Source organism: Musca domestica, unplaced genomic scaffold (assembly GCF_030504385.1).
Source record: "Musca domestica strain aabys unplaced genomic scaffold, Musca_domestica.polishedcontigs.V.1.1 13, whole genome shotgun sequence".
Lineage (NCBI taxonomy): Eukaryota > Metazoa > Arthropoda > Insecta > Diptera > Muscidae > Musca > Musca domestica.
Window position 1 is genome coordinate 8,369,882 of NW_026712172.1, and position 27,182 is coordinate 8,397,063.

The 27,182-nt window shown below is 33.3% G+C and overlaps 1 protein-coding gene across 3 annotated transcripts in view; it reads left to right on the forward strand.

Annotated features, from left to right (window-relative positions):
- LOC101887567 (tyrosine-protein phosphatase corkscrew) overlaps positions 1–26,136 on the forward strand; it is a 152,231-nt gene extending 126,095 nt beyond the window's left edge. For 2 of the 3 annotated variants that reach the window (XM_005180426.4, XM_005180424.4), the window contains 7 exons: positions 14,903–15,065; positions 19,204–19,383; positions 21,905–22,022; positions 22,180–23,036; positions 23,099–23,189; positions 24,521–24,710; positions 24,775–26,136. In XM_005180426.4, the coding sequence (XP_005180483.1) occupies positions 14,903–15,065; positions 19,204–19,383; positions 21,905–22,022; positions 22,180–23,036; positions 23,099–23,189; positions 24,521–24,710; positions 24,775–25,279 (2,104 nt within the window). In that variant the 3' untranslated portion in view covers positions 25,280–26,136. The remainder of the gene's footprint in view (positions 1–14,902; positions 15,066–19,203; positions 19,384–21,904; positions 22,023–22,179; positions 23,037–23,098; positions 23,190–24,520; positions 24,711–24,774) is intronic. The other variant, XM_005180425.4, reaches the window with a different exon arrangement.
- The last annotated feature ends 1,046 nt before the right edge of the window (positions 26,137–27,182 follow it).

Here is a 27,182-nt window from a genome sequence, read left to right on the forward strand (position 1 = left end):
AGCTTTTTCCTTCTACAAAAGAATCTTTAAAGACCTTCTTGTTTTAAAATAAATGGACCCATATGAACTATACCTCTATAAATCAAAGAAAGGAAAGGATCTGCCCATGGAAAGATCGTTTTCTACATTCTAAAGGTCTACTACCTATACAAAACTTTCTTAGGACCTTTCTATAGGACTTTTTTATATACCATTTTTTAAAGTTCTACTTTCGTAAAAAACGTCCAAAGTCTTTCTTCATAGAAGACCTTTTAAAGATCCTCCCTCAATGGAAGACATTTTAAAAGGTTATTCACTATAAGACATTTTTTTTCGTTTTGGACCTTCTAAAAGTCTTCTTTCGTAGAATACGTTAAATAGACCAACTGCCTTTAGAAGAAATGTTCTCCATCTATAGAAATCCTCCGTAAGGTTTCCTATATATAGTTTTTTGTTCATAGAAACCCTCTCCAAAGCATTCGGTCCATAGAAATCTTGAAATTCTATTTCATTTGAGAGAAAATTCTGCGAATTGAATTATCATTAAAATGTTAAGCATCCTAAAACTTTCGACTGCTTTCAATTCAATCTAGAATGATATGCAGCTGGATCTTCATACAATTTTTGCGCCATCTATATTTAAATTCGCATTAAGCAAATTACATATTTATTCACATTTCTTTATCAAAAAATAGTGCAAATTTTTCCAAACAAGAATGTTATGATTTTTGAAAAATGCTGCTGGATCTTCATACAATGTGTGCGACATTTACACTTCAATTTGCATTAGGAAAGTGACATCTTCTCTTCAGATATAACTTTTAAAAGTATTTCTCAAAATTTCCATTGATTTTTTTTTAATCAAAAATGGTACAAATTTTTAAGAAATGTGAAATACAACCTACATCGATATGAAAATTGGAAACAGCTGATAGATCCTCATAAATTTTATTTTTTTTATCAAAAATGGTACAAAATGTCTAAAGTAAGGTTAATTGACATTGACCAGGAGTGAATTCCATCCTAGAATGTTATTAAAATTGGATAATGCTGCCGGATCTTCATACAATATGTGCGACATCTACACTTCAATTTGCATGAGAAAAGTTAAATCTTCTTTTCAGATATAACAATTAAAAGTATTTCTCAAGACTTCCATAGACTTCTTTTTAACAAAAATGGTAAAAGGTTTCTAAAAAATAGATGATCTATATAAAAATTGGAAAAAAAAAGCTGCTATATCTTTATAAATTTTACTGCGCCATCTACACTTCAGTTTGCGCAAGGCAAGTGACATCTTCTCTTCAAAAACAACTATTGAAGTATTTCTCAAGATTTCCTTTGATTTTATTTTATCATGGTAGAAATGGTAAAAAACTTCTAATGAATATGGATGATGTGAAAATTGAAAAATTGTGCGACATCTTCAATTGAATTTGCATGGAAAATGACAACTTCTCTTCAGATATAACTATTAAAAGTATTTCTCAAGATTATCCAAAACGGTACGAAAAGTCATGTAAAGTTAATTGACATCGAAGAGATGTGAAAACTAATGTTTTAAAATCTCAATTATTTTAAATATCCGCTGTGAGGAACGTTATCTACACTTCAATTTAAATTAGAAACATATTCAATGAGAATATTCGAGAAAAATCTTGTTCATGCAATTCACCATAGACTTAAGATTTCGAAAACAGCGACATCTTATCTTCAAATATTACTTTAACTGGAATTTCTTATATTTCTTTTGATTTCCGCAAGAAAAGGGTACTAAATGTCAGAAGAAAGTTAAATTGATGTCCGCCAGTAATGTTATCAAGAGTTTGAAACTTTCAATGCAACAAAATTCACTTTAGAAGGGTTGGACATTTCGAAAAATCTGTAGGATCATCACATATTCTTATTTACCGAGCGCCACCTACACTTTAGATGGATGTAAATTAATTGTAAATGTAAATGATGTAAAATTACCAAACGACATATAAATATCTATATAACTATGTTCAGAATTTCTCAAAATTCCTTTGATTTTTATGCTAAAGAAAAAATGCACAACAAAAGCATTTTTTCTTTTGCCTCAAATCGAAAATCATACTTTTGTACCCTAATATTACAAATTGCAAAAGGGTAGATGGCTCTGTTCGGACAACTGTATTTAAAAATGCAGACTCTATTCCTGGGTTTTCTAATCTAGATCAGATTTCGGGAATTAAATTTCTCTTAGAAATTTCCACCGATTGAAGTGTATATGGCGCCACTTTTTTTAACATTTATTATTGAAAGATAGGTGGCGCTTGTTATGACAAATACATTTTAGAAGTGCAGCCTCTTTTCGGAATTTTTCTAACCTAGAACCGATTTCAGGAATTACGTTTTGCTTACATATTCCCAGTCAACAAAATGTACATCCAAATAAAAGTATAAATAGTTCTTGTTATAAAATATTTTTTAAGTTACAATATATTTTCCAAATTTCCTTTCACCCTTTCAAAATCAGTTTTTTGTAATCGAATGTCTATGAATTTGATAAGAATCAATTAAGTGTACACTCACTATTTGCAATATTTTTATAGTATTTAAGGGTACTCTTTTTAATAACGTTAAATATTATAATTGAAGAACAGATGGAGCTTTTTTATTATAAGCTACATCTATACTTCAAAAATAACTATGTGCCGAATTTCTCAGAATTCCTTTGATTTTCGCCAGAAAAAAGGGTACTCGATGTCCGAAGAAAGGAGAAATAAAGAAAGCTCATGTTAGAAGGCAAGAATTTTCGAAGAGGATGTAAGATCTTCACATATATTTGTTTTACCGGGCGCCATCTACACTTTAAATTGCCAGGGATTCTTTTTGGCGTGACAACGAAGTTTAAAATAAGTTTGCAAAATAAAGAGGTAAACATTTTACATCGAACGACGTCTATAGTTCAACGTTTAGCGACTAAAAGACTATAAAATAGCCAAATAATAGAGTATACTTTGGAAAATAATAGACCAGAATAGTTAATATACCTGGCTTAAACTATACACCGATAAATAGTGTTGTGTTGTATGTGATATCATCATCGAAATATAGATGGCGTGTCCCTAATTCTAGACATTAGCCCTTAATTCTGCTAATAAGTCAGTAAGTAGCAATATTCCCAAATTTGAATACCAAATCGTGTTAATATCGATAAAGCTATGCTGTCGCGTTCTGATAGTAATTCTGAATATCAATGCTGCCAAGAGGAACGAAAAACAAATTATAGCCCCGTGCTTTTATTTTTTCTCTGCGTACAGGGGCGACTAACCGCCAAAAACTTTGTCTACGCTGCAGACAAATATATTGAAACCAAAATCTAATGCATATTCCTAGGAACTCTGAAACATGATTTTAAGTCATTAGGATAATAATTAGTTATATTTTCATTTCGCTCCTAAAAATATACAATATATTGAAGGTAACGCTAAAAATGAAAATTATTATAATTAATGTGTATATGGAGTTCAATTTTAACATTTTATCAAAAAAGCTGAAAACCCGTCTCGGTTCACATAATTATCGGTAAGTAATATGACAGAAAAGTGTTACAACTGACCTTGTCCAGAATAGGTTATAAACATGGGAGAATTTACCAAAAAGAATATTGACATTTTATATTAGGATTGATATTGTGCAAATCTACCTAAAAAGGCGAGAATTCTTAGAAGCGCGTCATAGCTATTTATAAAATATATAAAAGAGTCGTAACGGCAAAGACATAGAAGTATAAAGATGGGACAAGGCAGAGTCAAAATATTGTCACCAGGTGTAAATACCTCTGTTGTTATGATATCGTAACAACATAGTTACCAATGTTAAGTTGTTTTAACAGAAAATGCAATTTTCAATTAATGGGAAACGTCAATTGAATACAATTTTTAGGGCAAATTTTGGTTTACAGAAAATGTTATTTGAAAAACTGCTCTGTAATTATGCTAACATGTCCCCGTTGTGAGCAGCGCCTCTACCTATTTTTCAAATTAACTATTTTTCCATAATGCATTTTGTCCAGTCTTTACCATTTTAGGTCTTTGGTAGCGGTATGTTGTACTCAGCGCCATCTGTTGTTAAAGTTCTTCTACTTATCGAAAGTCTTTTATATTCTTTATCGTTTTATTCTCCACTAAATTCGATTTTATTTCATTGGCCTTTTTTATCTATATACGAAACGTTTAAGTAGATGAAAACTGGCTACTAGGAGGCGCCATACGACATTGAATTTAAATATTCCTTCCATCTCATCGTAAATAAAACCTTCTCACGAGATTAACATTATCATTTCATTAATTCAAATGCAATAAAATCATTTAAACTGTCATTTAAAATATTTAATGAAAATCTCACATTCATTAATAAACAAAATTTATGTCAGAACTATAGAAATTTCTATAAAGAAAATAATAGAAAGCAGGGGGCGCCCCTTTGCCTGTGTTCACAGTGTATTTATGTGATTGACATTTTTTGAAACGACACGTGGATATTTTTTTTCTTCTAAATAATTACAATATAAATGTTTGTCCTTAAGACAGATTAAGTGAAAAATAAATAAATTTATTAAATAACTGTTTTGTAATTAAGCAAATCCCCTCCAAAACCCCAATAGCCAGTATATCTTGGAGGGAAGAAAAAACAAACACAATTCACTGGGGACAATGAGGTCAATTCAAGTGTTCTGTTCTGCTGTTGGCCGGTTTATAATACTGTCTAAACAACAAGCCATGTTTTTCTCTTCCTGTTGTACTATTAGTAACAATAATAACGGCAACAAAAACACTTCACAATCCATTAACAAGATCAACTACATTTTACTTTTTTTTTTTTTGTTTTGTTTTTCTAATTTTGTTTTCCTCCTTCTGGCGACCTGTTGTTGATTTTCTATAAACTTTTGTCAACAATTATGGCAAACAACTACCTTTTTTTTGTTAGATTTTGTATTTTACAAAATGTGTTCAAATAAATTAGATAATATTATTTACAAATTTCCATTAGTAAAAGGCTAACTGGAAAGAAAGATAAACTAATTGCTCTGTAATTCTTTTATTGTCAATGCTATTGCTCTTTTGTTTTCTTTAATAATCCTAACCCACATTTTGTCATTTCTTTTGTTGACAATAAAAAAAGAACAATTAAAAAAAAACAACAAAACAAACAAATGTGGGTTAATCACAATTGGTTAATAACAATAAGCTATAATTTAAAAAAAAAAAAAACAACAATAATGTGTGTTATATTTTTATAAGCCATACTAATTCTGGACGAAGGAGGGGAACGAACGAGATTGCCTATTGAATAAAAACATTGACAAAATATTATATTGAGCGCCATCTATACTTCAATGCATAGCAATGGGTTGTAGATAGTAATAACATCGAAAAATAGATGGCGTTCCCCTGGTTCCAGTCGTTAGTCCTGAGTGCTGCTGATAAGTCAATCTGTAGCAATATTTCCGAATAAAACTATTCTGCCGCGTTCTTTTTTTTCTGATCACAAGCAGCCCATGTAACCAAAAAAAAAATGAAAACGTGAGCTAGAGAACTAGATTAGAATCAAAATATAGATTTTCCTTAAATTAAGGTATCATAGTCTTTTAGCGCCTAAAAGTATGCAATGTACCCAAAAGAACACTACAAATAAACAATGTTATAATTAGAGTGTAGATGGCATTCGATATTGCATTTTATCAAGGAAAGTTTTTATTACATTTCCCGAATATAAATTCATTCGTTTTTTTGACGATTTTGTGGGCGACTTGCAATAACTGCTCCATTGTTTATGTCTCATTTGGTCAAGGCATCATACTTTTGTACCCTAATATTAAAAATTACTAAAGGATAGATGCCGTTTGTTATAACAAATATATTTAAAAATTCGGTTTTCTTACATATTCCCACTCATTGAAGTGTAGATGGCGCTATTTTTATAGTATTATTTATATATTACATATACTTGAAGGATAGATGGCGCTTGCTATGACAAATATATTTAAAAATTAAGCCTCTTTTCCGATTTCGGGAATTGCGTTTTTCTTACATATTCCCAGCCAAAAATAAATGTACATGCAAAATTGAAGTGTAGATGACGCTTGTTTTAAAAATATGTATGAAGTTGCAATATATTTTACAATATTCCCTAACACTTTCAAAATCAAAAAAAGCTGTAATCGGAAGTCTATGAATTTGAGAAAAATCAATTAAATATATAGTCCCTACTTTCAATAGTTCTATTTTTAATATTTTTATAATATTTTACGGTACTCTTTCTAATAACGTTAACTGTTATAATTGAATAAAAAAATAAAAATATAAAAATTGATAGAAAAAACATCGAGCAAATCGAAGTGTAGGCGGTGCTCGTTATAAAAATAATATATTTTCAATGTTCTCACCCTTTTACAATGAGTTCCTCAATTTTCATTTGCATAATTTTAATCATTTACAACAGTATAAACAATCATTATAAAAGTGTAAATGGCGCGTTTTTCCTTTTAAAAAATATACCTATATGACCGATATGTTTACAAAATTCCGTCGCCTTTCCCAGGTTTTCTTTTTTTCATATTCTTACATATTTTTATTTAAATAGAATAAATTGAATTGTAGATAGCGCTCGTTATATATTAATGTACACCAAAATGTTATTTCTTTTTCAATGTGTCTCACCATTTAAGAATCGAATCTATAGTCGAAAGTCTTTAACTGTTTTTCATAACCATTTACAGCATTCTTTCAATAGCTTTAGCAATTATTATTGAAGGGAAGATGGCGCCATTTTCTGCTGACTAATATATTTTTTTAATCTTGCAAATAATTTAATATTTTTAATTTTGCAAATATATTTACAAAATTTCGTCGTTTTTCGAGGTTTTCTAACCTAGAGCTGAGTTCAGGAATTGTTTTTTTCTTCTTCCATCTTCTCACCTAAAAAACCATACACGCAAATTGAAGTGAAGATGGCGCTCCTTACAGAATAAGTCTTCTGGAATCGAAAGGTTAGATGGCGCACATCATAATAAAATATATATGATGATTCAATATTTTTTCAAAGTCTTTCACCCCTCCGGAATGAGTATTCGGAAATCGAAACTGGTACGTGTCGTTGAGTTACATATTTCCAATGGGTTTAAGGTTTGATATGGTTATAATTTTCTCAGGTAGATGGCGCTATCTGACATAAATATTATGTTCCTTAGATTAACTAAAATTCGTTTCCATTTCCATGTCATTTCTTCAGCAGGTTTCGCTTTGGTTAGCCAGCATTCGAGAAATTTCCCATTAACTTTTCTGCAACATGGGCTTCTACTTTACAATTATTGTTTTCACTGGTAGATGGCGTTTTCTAGTATCTGTATTGTAATACTTGGCTCTTAGCAAATAAACTAAAATCTCCTTGCAATTTTATTAAAAGTGACAATTTTTGCATATCATTACACAAACATGCTTTATCATTCTTCCTATAAACTATATTTAACTCAAGAATTCTCAACTCATTGGTTAAACAAACCTCTATTGAAATTATTAAAATAATAGAAAAAAATTGCAAAAAATTAATTATTCATGTCATTATTGAGTTGGGTTAGAGAGAGGGTAGTAGGAGCCGAAATCAAATACGCTTTGCTGCACGATTTTGTATTTCAAATTACAAATATTTATTGTATTTGCGTTAATTATTCGAATTTTTTTCTTTTCCTCCACCTGAGAATATCAAAAACAATGACATCGACCTTGTCGCGCCGTATAACAACTTGTTTGATTATATTTAGGCAGTAACCCATATTTGAAAAAGAGAAGAATATTTTTGTTATTATTTTTGTTGGCAGTGAACCTGTTTATTTTTATCAAAAAATTGTATTTTGTAGAAATTTCTGTTTTTGATAAAAAAAAAAATGTGCAAGGTTAGTTTACCTTTTTTGTAGAAAGGTTAAAAAACCTGAGAATATGGATGTTTGGTGTGGAATGCGTTTATATAGAATGGAGTGACTTGGATTGTTTGTGAAAATTGATTATATTATTTGCTCATCAAGAATTGCTATTTTGGTCTCCATCAAAAAAAAAAAAAAAATAAATATAATAAAAAATATCGTTGTCCTGTATCGAGAGCCTATTGATCATCTGTTAAGAGTCTTATGTCCCAAAACACATTGATCTTCGTTTTTAGGATAAATATTTCTTCTATTAAAAAATCTTTTGGTTACCTATTAGAAATGTCTGTTACTCTCTGTAATGTAATGTAATATTTTTCTCTAAAGAAGGCCTCTAGGTAACCTCGAAATAGGACCTGATTGTCCTATATAAAGAAGACCTATTGGTCCTCTATAAATAATGTTTGCGCATCTAATATAAGGAAATCCATTGATTTTCTGTTAAAAATATGTGCAAGGTTTCTATAAAGAGGCGCCATTGATTTCGCAGAAGATATTTACAGCATCCGACTCAAACTAATCCGCTGGATTTTCCCTGTAATTATTTTTTGTGTTGCACTGTGTTACCAAGGATTTTTTTATCCCTAAATGCAGTATCAAATTTAGTAGCACTTAGTACTTTTCGTACAGTTAAAGTGCAAAACAATCTCAGCCTCAGATACCAACAGTGACATCCATATACAATTTCAGGATATCAACTCTGTAATTTCATCCATAACCAAATTTAAACTATGTCAAATTTTAGGATTTCGGCTTTAGCCCTTCACCCAAACCATTTCAGAATTTTATCTCCATTCCTTCAACAAATACCAAATCTAATACAGTTATAGTACACATTTCCCGAGATATGATAGATATGAGGTTATCTTAACCACAGACACCACCTAGACCTCAATATTAAATTTGTGGATTCTAGGCCTATCCCTTTATACTTTTCGTACAAATATAGGGCGCATTTCCAAACCCACCTCTAAATCTCATCCCCTTCACCCAATATTAAATTTAGTACCATTCAATTCTTTTCGTAGAAATATCTGACGCATTTCCAAACCGTTATAACTCAAAACAGATACCATCAGTAATCTCAATATCGGAAAATTTATCTCTATCCTTTCACCCAATACCAACTATAGTATCGCAATTCCAGATACCAGCAGATGCTATAATATCAAATTTAAAGATTCCAGCCCCATCCCTTCAACCAATACTAAATTTAGTACTATTTAATTCTTTTCGTAAAATTATGGTACTCATTTCCGAATCGTCCTCCATATGTCCAGGCGAACCTAGCGACCCTCACGCAATACTGAATTGTACCAAATATAGTACTATTTAGTACCTTTCATGCACTTGTAGGTCCAATTTCCAAAACCACCTCTTTATCGCAAACCAACCACCAACCGGGACGCCAAAACCAAATTTCCGAATTCCAGCATCATCCATTCACCCTAAACCAAAATGTTTCAAATTTTGTTCCATTTAGTACAGTTTGCACACTTAGTACATGTTTTCAAAATAACCAATGTATTTCAAGCTTGCTTTCCAACCTTGATTATAATACCACATTTTATTTTTCTCTCCGTTCACATAATACCTAATTGTACCATTTTAGAAATTTAGTACCATTTTAGAACTTAAAGAACTTTAAACTTAAAGTTGGAATTTCCAACAGTGACTCTAATTCCAAATTTTAGGTAGATCTTTATACTTTCCGCGTCCTTGGTACGAATTTCTAAAAAACCAGCCCTTATATAGGCCTGCGCACCAAGACTGGCCCTCATGCAACATTTCAAGATTCTAGGATCAGCCGTTTCGTCTTGACGTTGATTGTAGATCAGTCAGTCAATTATTTCACAACTCTTATATTATTATATGATAATAAATAAATATTTACGAATTTCTCCCAATATTTCCTCTCTCGAATTGATTTCTTTTTTCAAATTTATCTTGAATTTATTCAGAACGGAATTAAATCATATTTTGAAATGCCACATAAAATGCCTAGAGGTGTGTGTGTGTGCATAAATAATCCATAAAAAACAATTATTACACTTTGCAACTTTAAATAATGAATCGGATGCCTGCCTGTTTGCACATTTAATCTTCACTAAGAAGCTTACAACTATCGCACACCACATCTACGAAACAAACAAGTTTTACAACTTTCTTGGTATTTTAAAACATTTTTTATAACATTGTTTTTTTTTTTTTTTTTTTTTTTGATGTGGAAATAATTTAAACTACTTTTGATTTTAATTTAAAGGAATTAATCTAGATAATTCAAAAAAAAAACCAATACCTGTTTTTAAATTTGTTTACAATCGAAATCTATAAATAACAACGATTCTAGCTGTTGGTCAATACCGTTGTTTGCTGGCAGTGGCTGGCTGGCGATGGTGTTTGTTGATTTATTTGCCCTTTTGCCGGAAATTTTTAATACAAACTTTGAGATATTAAAACAGCAGCAACAACAACAGTTGTAGTAAATCCCCCTTTTGAATTTAATCAAATGTAACTGGTTTAAAATAGAAAGCCAAATTAAATTGTAATAAAAAACTTTGCGGGGGGGGGAAACAATTGATCGAAGCAATTTTATTGTTGTTGCTTTTGTTTTTGTGAGATGCGGAACTAAAAAGGGAACTTGTTCTGTCTTACAACATGAAAAACATGAGCTTATGCAAGGAAGTGGTAGTTCTAATTATTTCACTGCGGGAAAAACAAATGTATGTAAAATATGAGAGAATTTAAAAAAAATATTTCTTAAAAATTCCAAAAAAATCAGAAAAATTAATGAAATTTTTATTGGATTTGATGTAGAGTCCATATAATTTAAATAATGCCTCAAATGGCCCTCCACTTAATCCAACTTTGGCATACTCTTTCCAACATTTCGGTCGACATCGCATAATAAATGTTTCAGTGTTCTCTACCAATGTGTCAATTGAAAAGGGGTCGTCTCGGTGTAGACAGGAGTCTTAAAATAGCCCCACAAATAATAGTACTAAAGTGAAAAAATCGCTCGATCTAGGCGGCCAACTTACCCCAATCCAGTCGTGAAAGCGAAATAAATTTTCAATAATTGAGGGTCTTCAATAAGACTGGTCGATATAGCTGTGATACATTCTTCAGTTCGCACTCTACGTAAAGGCTGAATTACACTTAATGTCAAAGTGATATGTAAAGTGATTATTTCGTATTTTATATTTAAAATTTCTATGGCATACTTTAAGGAGCTCCCAAAAATTTTGAAAACTTAAATGTAACGATACACCATATAGACTATATACTACATTTTACTAGAAATACCTAGTTGTATTTTATGTAGTTTTTACTTGTAGTATAACTATATTGATTTATACTAAACTATGAAACGTTTCTTTTTTGATAAAAATTTCCTGGGAGTGCCTCAACGTAGGATGTAAAAAGATACAGGTTATTGTGGAAAAGTCAATTTAAATTTTAAAAACTGCAACAAAGTCAAACGCCATAATTTGTTACATTTCTCTTAAAATATTTTTGAATGAAAGCAACAAATGTGGGAAATAGCATCACATTTTAGAATAAGTTTAGATTTGTTCGAATTTGTCACATTTGGCACGAATTGTGGCCTTCAAACGGCCAATGAAACCTTGACACGCTACCCGAATGTTGCTTGAGGTGATCGACACTTTGGTATTTTTTTAGTGCCAACCTTGCTCTCCAAAATACTCCAGACACAATAGTCCAACGGATTGGTATCCGGAGATTTTAGTGGCCATTGTGCGCTGGAAATGAAGCGAGGAACATCATTTTGTACCCATTCTTGTGTGGCGCGTGCTGCGTGCGATAAGGCTGAGTCCTGTTGGAATGTCCAAGGTCTGCGGCCAGAAAATTTTCGAGATGATGTTCGGCATTTATTCTGATGCCATGGTCGATTAATACGAGCGGAGAGCAACCATCGCTTTTTGCTTTCATTCAATAAAATTTGAAAAAAAAAAAAATAAATAAAAAATTGTGGCGTGAGTACAATTTCCTATCACAGAAAATTGCCTGTACTGAACAAGGTCTTTGTAATACCCCCCATATAATGGTAGCCCCTATATTCGGTATTTAGATTATTTCAGCCACATTGCTCAACGAAATTTTTTTAAAGTTCATATTTGGTATTAGGAATAGGTTCCAGATTTTCGTATAGCCTTCATACAAATGTGCCTAACGATGTTTGGTATTTTGATGATTTATATCATTTAATTGTTTCAAATTTGGTATTTGGGGTTCGTAATGACAGAAAAATACCTATGAAGGTCCACTTCTTATTGTGATGATTTTTATCCAAATTTTTTACATTTCGCAATTTCATTAAAAAATTTGTGGAGGGAAATAAAAGTTCGGCCCAGCCGTACTTGGCCTTATATTTTTGCTTTTATGTTGCATTTTTTATTTATTTATTTTATTTTTTTTTTTTTTTTTTCAATGATAATATGAAACATTTTTCTTTTAATTTTACTCAATCTCTCACCCCTGAAAAGCCTTGTTCTAAAATTATTCCATCCTGGTAAATATAGGGGGATTGTACGAACAGAGGTTATTTTATCTTTATTTTTATGATGTTATTAAATATTTGATCTCTGGTGGAGATAGATACAAGAAATATTTGTTAAATACACATTTCATTTAAATGATCGTCAAGAATTCTCGTTTAATAATAACAAAAAATTCCATTAAAATCATGATAAGCACTCAGGCACACACATACACACAAACACATTTACACCTGAGAGAAATGTGCAAATATAATATTTTAGAGAATTACTTTTATAAGGGGAATTTTAAATAATTGTCTGGGGAATGGGATGAAATTTGAGATTTTTTCAATCCTTTTTTAAAACAGGAGGTGTATAAATGTGGGCAAAAAAAATTGAAAATATTTTATTCCAAAATTCTCAAAATATTAAACAAGGAATAGGAATAAATATACAAATACAAATAAAAGTAAAATAGTAGTTAAGTTTCGACCGGGCCGAACCTTTTAATACTCTTCACCATTTGGAAAGTAAATCATGTAAAAATAGTCTGGGAATACCGAATATCGAGAATTAACGTTATATGGGAGGTATAGGATAACATAAACATATATGGACAAGTTCTGCCGCAGTAGGTAGATCTCATAATTTAATACCATTACGTTAGAAACTGAGGCTAAAATGATCAAAATACCGAATATGGGAATGGGCCGTTATTCTATTATGAACTACAAATACCAAGTTTTAGGCTATTACACCAGAAACTGTGTCTAAAATCGTCAAAATATCAAATAACGGGAGTTACAATTATAAGGGTTGGCTAAACGAAAACTTGGACTTATATGTATAATATTCTACCACAGTATATATAACTCATAAAGTACTCCAAATACCTAGATTTAAGCTATTCTGAGGCTAAAATCATGAAAATACCTATTATGGGAAGGTACAATTATATAGGGACTATAGGAGGTAAAACCCAATATAAACTTCAAATACCGAACTTTAAGCCGTTTCTCTAGAAATTGAAGTAAAATATAATCCAACCGAACATGTGGAGGTACAATTATATGAGGCTATATGAAAACGTTGACCGATATAGCTCATTTTCGAATTTGACCTAGCTGCAGTTAATAGATCACGCTATGCAATTAGCGTGATTAGAACAGACGAACAGAAGGGCTTGGCTAAATCGACATAGAATTTTTCGCTGATCAAGAATATATATACTTTCTTGGATCTAAAAGGCACATTTCAAGGCGTTAGAAACGGAATGACAAACTCAATATAGCCTCCATAAGAAACCGTCATATCCTGAAATCTTATATCGCTATAGGGCTTTTTTTTTTTTTTTTTGTTAGTATATATTGATCCACATTTTGATTTATCTTTAGAAAGGTACCTCCTGCGTTTTAGATATTTTTAATGTTTCTGTCAAAAATGTCCAAGAAAATTGGACACACAAATATATATGGTCTTGTAAACGTTTTCTTTGTGGGAATTCGGCTTATATTATTTTTCATTGTTAACGGCATACCTTCCTCCTTATTGTGAAATAAACTTCCGATAATTTATCTCAAAAAATTGAAATTTTTCGTTAAAATGCCAAAATAACACCTCTTATTGGAAAACTCTTTATTATTGCATTTTAAACCGTTTATAGATTACAAATTTAATTTTAATTACTCCTTTCGTTTAGTTAACTTTCCATAGAATGGCATGGCTGGATTATAATTGGATTTCAAAATAAATACACCTTTTTCAATATCATTTCCCCATCTCTGGCCATAACTTGTTATGGAAAATCCTATCGTCTAAACGTGAAATAACCTATTACTTATATTTGCATATTTTGTTTACCAACACAACGATACAGTCAACTGTTTATCGTCGTAGAGAACAAATGGCCAAAGTTTCAAATACACGTGCTTGCTGAGCAACAGGTGATACAAAAATCCATATTGTGAATATTGGAAAACACAGCAGAGAGCGATGAGAGAGGGAACAAAACAACTCTCATCCCATACATCTCATGCATATAAACCAAAGCAGAGCTTTCGTTCAATTTCAACAGATGTTCTTAACTTAACGGCTGTTGGCTCTGAGAATAACACTAAGAGTTAGTTGAGAGTAGTCGACATGAGAACAAACAATCCGATGGCTACAGTTTGAAAGCCATAGCCTAAAACAAATTTCAAAGAAAAGAGCTTTTGCAAATTGTGTCATATTTACGGGGGAATGTCAGTGTTTTGAAAACAAACAATTAGTACGCAATTGTTAAGCCAAAGCAAAGGACTTGAGTGGGAATTACAATATCCAAAATTAAGTAAAGTTTTGAATAAAAGTGTAAAGAGCAGGACTGCTGAAGAAGTGTTGCTAGAAGGTTGTGTTCCTTTGTGTATTCCTATAAATATTTAAAATTTTGGTATTGATTGATTTTTAATATTTTGCCCTTTTTTTCATATATTTTCAGATGGTTTCATGGCAATCTTTCTGGTAAAGAAGGTGAAAAATTGTTATTGGAGCGTGGAAAGAATGGTTCATTTCTGGTCCGTGAATCGCAATCGAAACCAGGCGATTTTGTCTTATCTGTAAGGACAGACGATAAAGTTACACATGTCATGATACGTTGGCAGGTATGTTTTTGAAATATTTTTTTCCATTCCTCACAAAATGGCTTAATCGTCAAACGAAAAAATAAACTAATTGGCATTTAACAACAAAGTAAAAAAATGTTTTAAACAAAAATCGCGATTTTATAGATTTTTTCATGGAAGTTGTTGTGTAAAAATACCTCCATAACAACAGCAATTTCAACCTAGCAAAATTTCAAGTTCAACTAAACATTGTAAAGTTTTTCCTTATTATTTATGACCTTGAACGAAAAAAAAAACAGCAACAACAACACAAATCCAACAACAGGCAAAACTACAAATACACACAGACGGGCAAAAACTATATCGATATGGGGTGTATGTATGTATGTACATGATTGCATCCAGCTAATTTTCAATTTGCGCCACACACACCTACCAAGCTATCTACCTTTTTGTAGACACAAACAATTTTCGAGTTCAATTTCAATTCCAATTTTTTTTCCAGCTAGCCCGCCAGCCAGCCATACTTAAAATGACAACAGCTTAGTTTGGGTGAGAGTAATTAATTTTTTTGTTGTTATTGCTATTGGAATGGGACAAACACAGACACAGACAAAAAAGAAATTTATTAATTCTGTTTAAGCTAGAACTGAGCTTTAATGTCTAATTTTTTTGTATTTCTGCTGATTGTGTGTAAATTTTTGCTGAAAACAAATCCATAAAAGATGTCCATAAATTAGAAAAGTTTTTTTTTCTGGCAAGGCTCTTGGGAATGTTATTAAATATTTTAACCTGACAATGATGTATAATAGAAAGAAAATGTTCTAAGAAAAATCAATTTCGACGAAATTAAGGTCAGTGGATAGAAGGTTTATAGTATAATAATGATTTCATTTCAACAATTTTCTTGAAGGATGGGCACGCAATTTTCTTTTGAACCGCAACGCCTTATAAATAGGAAGCTAATTTAAGGAGAGGAACAGAAACTGAAAATGGGAAAATGTAATAATAGATAAAACACATATTCCGGGATTCGATTCAACAATTACGACCATTTTTTTAATTATAATATTGGAGAAAAAGTGTTTTTGAATTTTTTGGAAATGTATCCGCAAATAATATATTATTTTCAATATATAAATCAATAGAAAAGAGTGGTAAAATGAATTGTCTGTGGCGCAAAATGATTTTTTAACACCAATTAGTACGACATGAGGTCTCATTTTTTTATACCCTCAGCCAGAGTTGATCTAGCAATGTCCGTCCATCCGTCTGTCTGTCTGACTGGCTTGTGCGCCGCACGATAACTCTCGAATGGAGTATCCGATTCGATCTAAACTTGGTACATCGTAATATTATTGTCAAACTTAGATCGAGTTCGGAGATGGACAATATCGGTCTACTCCTTCTGATACCTTCCCCTTACAAAATGTCAACATTTTCAAAGAAAATAATTTACTGCACAGAACGAATAAGGATAATCCGATGGTGATCCAACTTTGCAAATCCTAATATGTGTATCAGTGCTAGGTTAGGTGCGAAAATGGACAATATCGGTCACGTACCTCCCCCACAAAGGGTCAAAATTTTGAATACTCATGAAGCTCATAAGACAGGAAATTAACATCCTGATCCATTCAGACTTCTCAATATTTCCATCAACACAAGATCTGTTATAAAGATGGTAGAGATCGGACCATTTCTTCTGGTACCTTCTACACAAAGGGTTAAAGTTTTGAATAACCAAAACGAATAAAATGCGATTTAAGCATCAGGTTCTCTTTATATTTCACACATACCATTATGTCTACTAACACAAGATCTGTTGTGAAGATGGGATATATCAGTCCACTCCTTGTGGTACCTCCCCGACAAAGAGTCAAATTTTTGAGATCCATGAAGCTCATAAAACGCGAAATTAACATCGGGTTCCATTCAGACTTGGTAAATCTCAATATTTCCATCAACACAAAATCTGTTATAAAGATGGTAGAGATCGGACCATTTCTTCTGGTAAATCTCCCACACAGGGTTCAAGATTATGAAAAACAAAACGCTCAAAGAAAGCTAAATAAGCATCCAACTCTCCTCAAATTTCACACGTACAAACATTTTTGCTAATAAAAGATCTGTTGTGAAGATGATATACAGGGTGAGACAAAAAACCTGCAACAAAGTCAAACGCCATAATTTTTACATTTTTTTTTTAATTTTATTGAATAAAAACAAAAAATTTCGGAAATAGCCTCAAATTTTAGAATAAGTTTAGATTTGTTCGAATTGGTCACCTTTGGAGCGAACTATGGCCTTCAAACGGCCAATGAAACCGTCACACGCTGCCCGAATGTTGCTCTGCGATATTTTGGCCCATTCCCGGCGAAGCGCTTGCTTGATCGGTGATCGACACTTTGGTATTTTTTAGTGCCAACCTCGCTTTTCAAAATACTCCAGACACAATAGTCCAACGGATTGGTATCCGGAGATTTTGGTGGCCATTGTGCGCTGGAAATGAAGCGAGAAACCTCATTTTGTAACCATTCTGATGCCACGGTCGATTAATACGAGCGGAGAGCGATCATCGGTTGTAATGGCGGCCCACACCATCACCATGGCCGGCGTTTGAGTTCTGTTGGCGAACCGAAGGTGCACATTTTCAGCTGACCTCTTTGGCAAGTAAACACGATCATTTTGTTTGTTTACAAACTGCTGGACAACGAATGTTTTCTCATCGGAGAAAGCCAAATTCGGCAGTTCACCACTTTCGGCCAAGCATAGCAACTCTTTATCTCCTCTTAGTCTATTTTCTATCTGTTGCGGTGTAAGTTTTTGCACTTTTTGAAATTTCAATTGCTTTACTCCGAGCTCATTTTTTAATATTTGCCGAATGGAATATTGTGATATATTCAGCTCACAAGCCATTTTTCGGCCACTGCGACGCGGGTTTCGATCAAGTCGCTCCTTTACTTTTCAAACCATTTCTGCTGATGTTGCTGTTTTCTTCCGTCCACTTCCTTGACGTCGGCACCAGTATCACGGTAACGAGTGATGGTACGAGACACAAAAGATTTATTCACATTTAAATGCAGGAGTGCTCTAACGATAGCCACTTGTGGTTTTCCAGCCAAATAAACGCTTGAATTCCATCACGAAATTTTTTTTCTGGAAAATTCTCATCAAAATGCTTTTGTACGCCTGTAAACAATAGAATGAGCTGTCACTAAAGTAATTTTAACAGCTATCAGACGTGTGGCTTAGAAATGACAGCAGTTTGAAATTGGTTGCAGTTGTTCATCTCACCCTGTACAGACGGAAAATAAAATCTTGAATTCGAATTTCATTCCCATTATTTGTTCAAATGTACTATTGTGCGTATAATTGCCAAAGATTATTAAAGCTTATGGTTGAACAATTTTTGAAAAATCCTTATGCTCTCGATTCATACTAATTTGATTCTGAGATCTGTGACAGTATTAATGTTTATCACAATAAGCTAAGTGGGATTTTTTTAGAAATTCAATAGGGATAAAGCAATCAAAAAAAATGACGTCAGACGTTTACATATACAGCCGAACGTTTTTAAGAAAATTCCGAAAAAATCAATTCAACTTCAAATGGACTATTATGAACGTGTTGCATGGTGGCGTATAATTGTCAAACAACAAGCATACGTTTTGAGATACCCAAAACTATTTAATTTATTTACCCAAAAGTAATAGAACTGAATTTACGTATGTTATTTAGGGATTGTCATTGTAATAATTTCCACGATGAATATTTTGAAAAAAAAAAAAGTGGCGTATGAGTGTGAAAACCTGAGTAATACTCATACGTACCTCAATTTTCAAAACTGTCAAATTAACATATTTTTGAAAGTTCTTTAGTACTAATTCCGCAAAGGAATTACAACCAGTGCGTAGTTCAAGCTCTTAAATCATTGACATATTCAAGATATCAATGATCAAAATAGTCATTTTTTTCACATTTTAAATGAAAATTTTCAATCTTGTGTTTCCATTTTGATTATCCATTTCTCAAATGTCCCTAAACGGATATTTATCAATTCATCATTCAATTTTATTACATATCTCACATTCATGATTTCAATTAATTAATTAATAAGAACACTTTTTCACATTGACTGTCGTTTTCATTTGTTTTCTTTGACCTTTTTTTCCAGGACAACAAATACGATGTTGGCGGTGGTGAACCATTCAATACATTATCGGAATTAATTGAACACTACAAACGCAATCCAATGGTGGAGACGTGCGGTACGGTTGTCCATTTGCGGCAGCCATTTAATGCTACACGCATCACTGCAGCTGGCATCAATGCTCGTGTCGAACAATTGGTTAAGGTAAGTGGAGTGCAGTGAAGTTGTCACAACACTGACTGTCAAAACATGATAATATGAGGAGAACGGATAAAAAAAAATAACGTGGTCACTCAAACAAAAACAGTTCCGCAAAAGTGACAGTTCCCATGGGCTTTTAATGATTTTTTCAATTTGTAAATGTAGAAGTAGATATAAATGAGAGAGGAAGAGAAATAAAAGCAATGACATTATTGTATTAATTTGTAAGGTTACGGCTCTTGCTCTCACTCGATGAGAAAAAGTTGAATTGAGAGGAGCAAGATACATATCAGATGTGCATTGTTGATTTAATCTATTAATAATGTTTGATTGTTTGCTTTTTTATTATTTAAAAAAAAAAAAAACATTTTGCTTACTTTGACAGATCGTTGGCTTTGTCGTCCATTTGAGTCCACTTTTTTGTTCTGCTACGTCGTTTGTTTTTTGTAACATTTTCAATTGCTGTTAGTGTCATATTATGGCAACGCTAACCCAGCTTGATTGTTGTAGAGTAGTCTTAACCTTTTACGGCAACAGCCTCAGTCTGTCATACATATCGACATGTTTTGTATGTCGTCAAGTTGATTGTTTATGGTTTTGTAGTCTTGAAAACAAAAACAAAAACGACACATTAATTTTGCAATTACCTGAATTGCATTGTGTGCACCTTTTAGGCACATAATTCAAGTATATAATTAACAGAAATATTATATTGACAAAAGTCGCCATTAAAACAAAAAGGGGCCAAATCTGTGATAGAAACTTTGAACATTTGATAATTTAATTTTTGTAAACATAGAGTATCATTGGAAAATACAGAGGGCATGGCGTAGAATTGTTTTCTATGAATTTTCCTAATTTTTCTTAGTGACCCAGCAAATTGATTTGCGGGTATCCTCCCTTGCCTTAAAGTAGCGAAATGGCCATTCATTATTTGCTTCACAAATTCTTTGAGACTCCATGAGATTTTGATGAATGTGAAGTTCAGGCATAATGCAAGTCATGATAGAAATGTCTCTTTAGATTTTAGAGCATACTTTTAGGCGCGCACAATTTTTAAACTTAGCAGATGAATATAGTTATAGAAGTAGAAGTATTAATGAGGCATAATTTATTTTATGTTTTTTTTTCGCATACTACATATATACTATATACGGAGAGAGATGAAAAAACTGCAACCAACTTCAGACTGCTATCATTTCTAAGCCACTCGTCCGAAGGCTGTTAAAATTATTCCAGTGACTGCTCGTTATATTGTTTACAAGCGTAAAAAAAGAATTTTGTGAAGAATTTTCCAGAATAAAAGTTATTTGTGATGGAATTCAAGCGTGATAGTGGTTTCTTTATATTTGGCTGGCAAAGCACAAGTGGCTATCGTTAGAGCACTTCAGCATTTAAATGTGAATACATTTTCGTCTCGTATAACCGCTCGTTATCGTGATACTGGACAAAAGAAAACAGCACAGCAACATCAGCAGAAATGGTTCGAAAGGTAAAAAATCGACTTTATCGAAACCCGCGTCGCAGGGGCCGAAAAATGGCTCGTGAGCTGAACATATCGCAATGTCCCATTCGGCAATTGTTGTAAATGAACTCAGGGTAAAGACATTGAAATTCCAAAAAGTGCAAGGACTTACACCGTAACAGAGCTAAAGAGTTGCTTCACTTGGCCAAAAGTGGTGAAAAGCCAAAAATTCGTTGTCCAGCAGTTTGTAAACAAACAAAATAATCGTGTTTACTTGCCAAAGAGGTCAGCTGAAAATGTGCAACTTCGCTTGGCCAGCAGAACTCAAGTTCCGGCCATGGTGATGGTGTGGTCGCCATAACAGCCGATGGTCGATCTCCGCTCGTATTAATCAACCGTGGTGGCATCAGAATAAATGCCGAATATTATCGTGAAAATATAATAAAGCCTTGGGCGCCACCCAAGACTGATACTCCTCGCTGGAGTATTTTGTAAAGCAAGGTTGGCACTAAAAAATACCAAAGTGTCGATCACCTCAAGCAAGCGCTTCGCCGGTAATGGGCTAAAGTACCACAGAGCAAAGCGGGCAGCGTGTGTCGGTTTCATTGGCACCGTTTCGTGCCAAAGGTGACCAATTCGAACAAATCTAAACATATTCTAAAATTTGATGCTATTTCCGACATTTTTGCTTTCATTCAAAAAAATGGGAAAATTATGGCGTTTGACTTTGTTGAAGTTTTTTATCTCACCCTGCACTATAGTAAGGATATGTGAACTAGCCTCAATGAGCACAGGTGTCTCTCGGTAAATGACATTACAAGTTCCGTTTGTTTTCTATAATTATAGGCACCTATATTCATCAAATGTTAGTAAAGCAAAAAAAAAACAAATGAACTCACCTACGCCGAAAATATTTACCTGAAACGAAAATATATTCAGTCGATTAACATTCGAAATTAAAACAGACTTACTTATATCTTATTGCCGCACAAAAACCTTTAAACTCGTTTTGTATTCACATGAATAATAATTTTAATTTGTTACTTTTTTCATTTCTAGGGAGGCTTCTGGGAGGAATTTGAAGCTTTACAGCAGGATAGTCGTGACATTTTCTCACGTAATGAAGGCTATAAACTGGAGAATCGCAACAAAAATCGTTACAGAAATATTTTACCATGTAAGTAAACAAATGCATATGAAAACAGCCAGATAAAGTTATGGCTGAACAACACTGGAATAATAACGGTTCCATGCCTTGTTTGGTCATATATATTAATATAATTCTTTTGCACATTTTTAATAATCCCCTCCCTTCACCTCTCTCATTTTGGCAGATGATCACACCCGTGTCAAGCTAAACGATGTCGATCATAGCATATCCGGCGCTGAGTATATCAATGCCAACTACATACGCTTACCCACCGATGGTGAACAGAATAACATGAATGCTTCGCAGGAAAGTTTAAATGCCATGGTCTCCTCGTGTCCAGCCTGTACGGCTGCACAAATTCAGAAGAATTGCCCCAACTGCCAGTTGTTAAATAAAACCTGCGTTCAGTGTGCTGTGAAAACGGCTACACTGCCCTACAGCAACTGTGTTACATGCAACAAGAAAACGGATAATTTGAATAAGCACAAGCGCAGTGAATCGCTTACCAATAATGCATTGATGGGCAACTGTAATGGTTTGAGTCAACCCCAGCAGCAGCAACGGTCAGGGGCTTCCGGTTCCAATGGCAGTGGTATTGCACGACCCCTCAATAAAAAGAATAGCAATGATTTGACCGAACGTGAAATGTTCAAAACCTACATTGCTACCCAGGGCTGTTTGGCCAATACCATTACCGATTTCTGGAACATGATTTGGCAGGAGAATACACGTGTCATAGTGATGACAACCAAAGAATTTGAACGTGGCAAAAATAAATGTGCCAAATATTGGCCAGATGAGGGGCAAACCAAACAATTTGGACCCGCCAAAATTCAATGCATCTCAGAGAACTCGACCAATGACTACACGTTGAGGGAGTTCTTATTTTCATGGCGTGATCAGCCAGAGAGGCGTATATTCCATTATCACTTTCAGGTATGGCCCGATCACGGTGTACCTGCTGATCCTGGTTGTGTGTTGAATTTCTTGCAAGATGTCAACTCAAAACAGGGACAATTGACCCAGGCTGGTGATAAGCCGGTAAGTTGAAAAATGTCATATATTTTTTAATTACTCACCTAACTCATTGTTGTCTTCTCCAGGGCCCAATTTGTGTGCATTGTTCGGCAGGTATTGGTCGCACGGGTACATTTATAGTGATAGACATGATTTTGGATCAGATCGATAGAAATGGTAAGTAAACAAGTCAATACTTGTAAAAATTCCAACTAAAGTTTTATCGATAGGAAACTAACAACTTTCCACAGACTTTTTAGTAGGCATACTTCTAGGCGCGGTGGTATTAAAACTTAATTATGGTTGATTTGCCGCAATGTTTGTTTTATAATAGACTTCGTATCCCGTTTATGTTTTTAAAAAAACTCGTATAAATCGTATAAATTCTATAAAAGTTATTTTGAATAGTTATTATACAAGGAAGTATTCTGTGAATTTATACATATAATACCTTTCGCATTATCTGTATGGAACTCTTTAGAAGTTTAAGAAGTAGGCCTATATACCTACTTCTTAAACTTTAAAGAGTTCCATGCAGATAATGCGAAAGGTATTATATGTATAAATTAACAGGATACTTCCTTGTATAACAAGTAAAAAATTTCTTTGTATCTGTGTTCTTTAGAAGGTATGTATATGCTCATAAGATCTATGATTTCGCTTGGAGACCTGAAAGTAAAAGCCTTCTCTTTACAGCATTATCTATCTTAGGACGATATTAATTTAAAATCATGCAGACAAGAGATATGTTGTTAGTAAATATTTGTATTTTATACCATAGTGTGGAGGGTATACTAAGTTTGTCACCCACAAAGTATATATATATTCTTAATTAGCACACAATTCTATGTCGATTTAGCGATGTCCTCCGTCTGTGGAAATCATTCTAACTTCCGAACGAAATGAAGTAGATTGATAAAGTTTTACTCAAATATATATTACGTCTGCAGGACTTTTGGTATTGAAAATGGGCCATGTGGGTCCATGTTTTGGTATAGCCCCCATAAAACGGTACCTCCCTATGTTCGGTATTTTGATGATTTTAGCGACATTATTCACCGGAATTGTTTCAAATTTGGTATTTGAAGTTCGCAATGAATACTACAGCGTATGACGGAAAATTGTCTGTGCAGGTCTACGTCTTATTATAGCCCCCATATAACGGTACCTCCCTATATTTAGTATTTTGATGATTTTAGCGACTTTATTCATCGGAATTGTTTGAAATTTGGTATTTGAAGTTCGTAATGGATATTGTAAACTAAGGCAGAAAATTTTCTGTGCTGGTCCACATTTTGGTATAGCCCCCATTTAATATTACCTCCCTACATTATTCACCGATTTTTTTTTAAGTTTCGCATTTGAATATGTGATGTGATGATATTGATTGTAATTTGAATTTTTTTCTTTAAAAGCTCTCTGGAAAACTGATTGCATTCAAATTTTTAACTAATCCTTTATATGAAACCATTTTATCTAACATATATTTTTTTCTTTGTCACTTTTAGGTTTAGATACCGAAATTGATATACAACGCACAATACAAATGGTACGATCCCAACGTTCTGGTCTAGTACAAACCGAGGCACAATACAAGTTCGTCTATTATGCTGTACAGCATTACATACAAACATTAATACAGCGCAAACGGGCCGAAGAGCAAAGCATACAAGTTGGTCGTGAATACACGAATATAAAGTGAGTTGAACAATCTTCAAAATCTATTTAATTTTGTAATAATATATATTTTTTTTCTTTGCAGATACACCGGCGAAATTGGTAACGACACACAAAGATCTCCCTTACCACCTAATTTAAATTTAGCAAGTAAACAACAACAGATTAGCGCGTCCAGCAACAGTAGCTCTAATGCTGACAATATACAAGCATCGAAATCAGCTTTTAATAAAATGCCATTGGCATCGCCAACAACACCAAGCAGCCGTCATAAATTTACAACACAGGCCACAGCAGCCACACAACAACAACAACCACAGCAAATCTACAGCAACGATGTATTTCAAGCAACAACACCAAAACACAACGAACAACAACAACAACAACAATCTCATCATCATTCAACCCATCATCCTCATGCACCACAACAACAGTTACAACATCATCAAACGTCCTCATCATCCTCCACCACCACCTCATCAAGTGGACATGCGGCGGGAACAGGTAAGCAGGTCTCGTCACGGCCCGGTTTGTTCAAATTGTTTACTCCCGTCATTTTTCAGCCTACGAAAACATTCCCAAAGACATGATGAGGCATCATTATGCGGCGCCTCCTCCAACACCGCCACGTAAAACATGACAATTAAAGTTTTGAATCATTCATTGATTTTCGTTTGTAATTTTTGTTCCCCATCCAACCCGCTTCCACAAAAGTACCATTACTACTAACTATCCCGCAATATAGATACCACGACCTCTTCCGAAAACACCTCATAGACATAAAATTGTTTTGGAAAAAAAAATAAATCCCTTTTTCATAATTCATTGTTATGTGTTATTGTTTAATTATTTGGCTACTTTCTCAGTTGCTGTTGTAGAGTAAAACAGTAGTAGTGTATTTTGATTATGTTTCCTCGTAACTTTGCCTTTTCTTTAAACAAACATGTCTTGTAGTATATTTTCGAAAAGTAACGGAAATTTAAAATTGTTGTTTAAGTTTTCATTTGTGCATTGTATTAATGTTGTTTTTCTGCATTGCTTCATTGTGATATTGAAACGAAAATTTTGTATAACTTAGAAAACGAAACTGAAACAGAGCTTTCACAATTTCTTGTTGTATTTTATTTTATTTCATAAATGCATTTCTAATTTCCCTTTCTCGGAATATGCTCTCATATTTTATTTCTTCTTAATTTATAAATGTTGTTAAGAAATTTATGAAATTTCTATAGATATTTCTTGTAATGTGAGATCAAGATGTTGTTGCTATAATTTTAATAGCATCCCATATTTTTTGTCTTTTTGTTTTAATGTTAAATAAGGATAATTACACACGTATATATTTTTTTGTTATTTTGCAACTTTTACATTGTATTACGTATTTGTATTTAATTTAAACAACACCAACAACAATAAGTACATTTAACATTTTTTATGCGAGTTAGACAATAATTTCTTGGAAAATATTGTAATTTTTTCTTAATTTTAACAAATTTGCTTTAATTTATAATATAAAAATAATTATTAAAATTAAATATTAATAAAGTGAAAAAAAAAAAACGCATAATATTACAAAATAAACAGTTCTTTTTTGATTTTTTCCTACACAGTTTTGTGGTGTGTCCTGCGACAGGAGGGAACACACAGTTGCAACAGTTTAAAAGTAACAACAAAATGGGTTGATTACAATGTGTGAAAATAGGACATTGGTATCTAACATCCAAGGCCATGCTATTTTCTCAACATAATACTTACCGCTTGCAAATATAAATGAGGCTAAGGTCATGCAGATGACAAGTTAAAAACGTAGACCAATTAAAACAACTTAAAAGTCCAATGGGCTTAAAATGTCTTTCTCATAAATATATATTCGGCTTGTGTTCAAGAAAATGCATATTTAATAAGGATAGTGCGCATCAAATTTTAGAATAAGTTTAGATTTGTTCGAATTAGTCACATTTGGCACAAATTATGGCCTTCAAACGGCCAATGAAACCGTCACACGCTGCCCGAATGTCGCTCTGCGGTATTTTGGCCCATTTCCGGCGAAGCGCTTGCTTGAGGTGATTGACACTTTGGTATTTTTTAGTGCCAACCTTGCTTTCCAAAATACTCCAGACACAATTGGTATCCGTGGATTTTGGGGGCCATTGTGTGCTGGAAATAATGCGAGGAACTTCATTTTGTTACCATTCTTGGGTGGGGATGCTGAGTGCGATGGTGCTGAGTCCTGTTGGAATGTCCGAGGTCTGCGGCCAAAAGGTTTGTGTGCCCAAGGCTTTAATACACCCTCCAGAATATTTTCGGGACAATATTCGGCACTTATTCTGATGCCACGGCCGATTAATACGAGCGGAGAGCGTCCATTGGCTGTTATGACGGTCCACACCATCACCATGGCCGGCGCTTCAGTTCTGGTGGCCAACCTAAGGTGCACATTTTCAGCTGACCTTGTTTACCTTGGCAAGTAACCACGATCACTTTGTTTGTTTA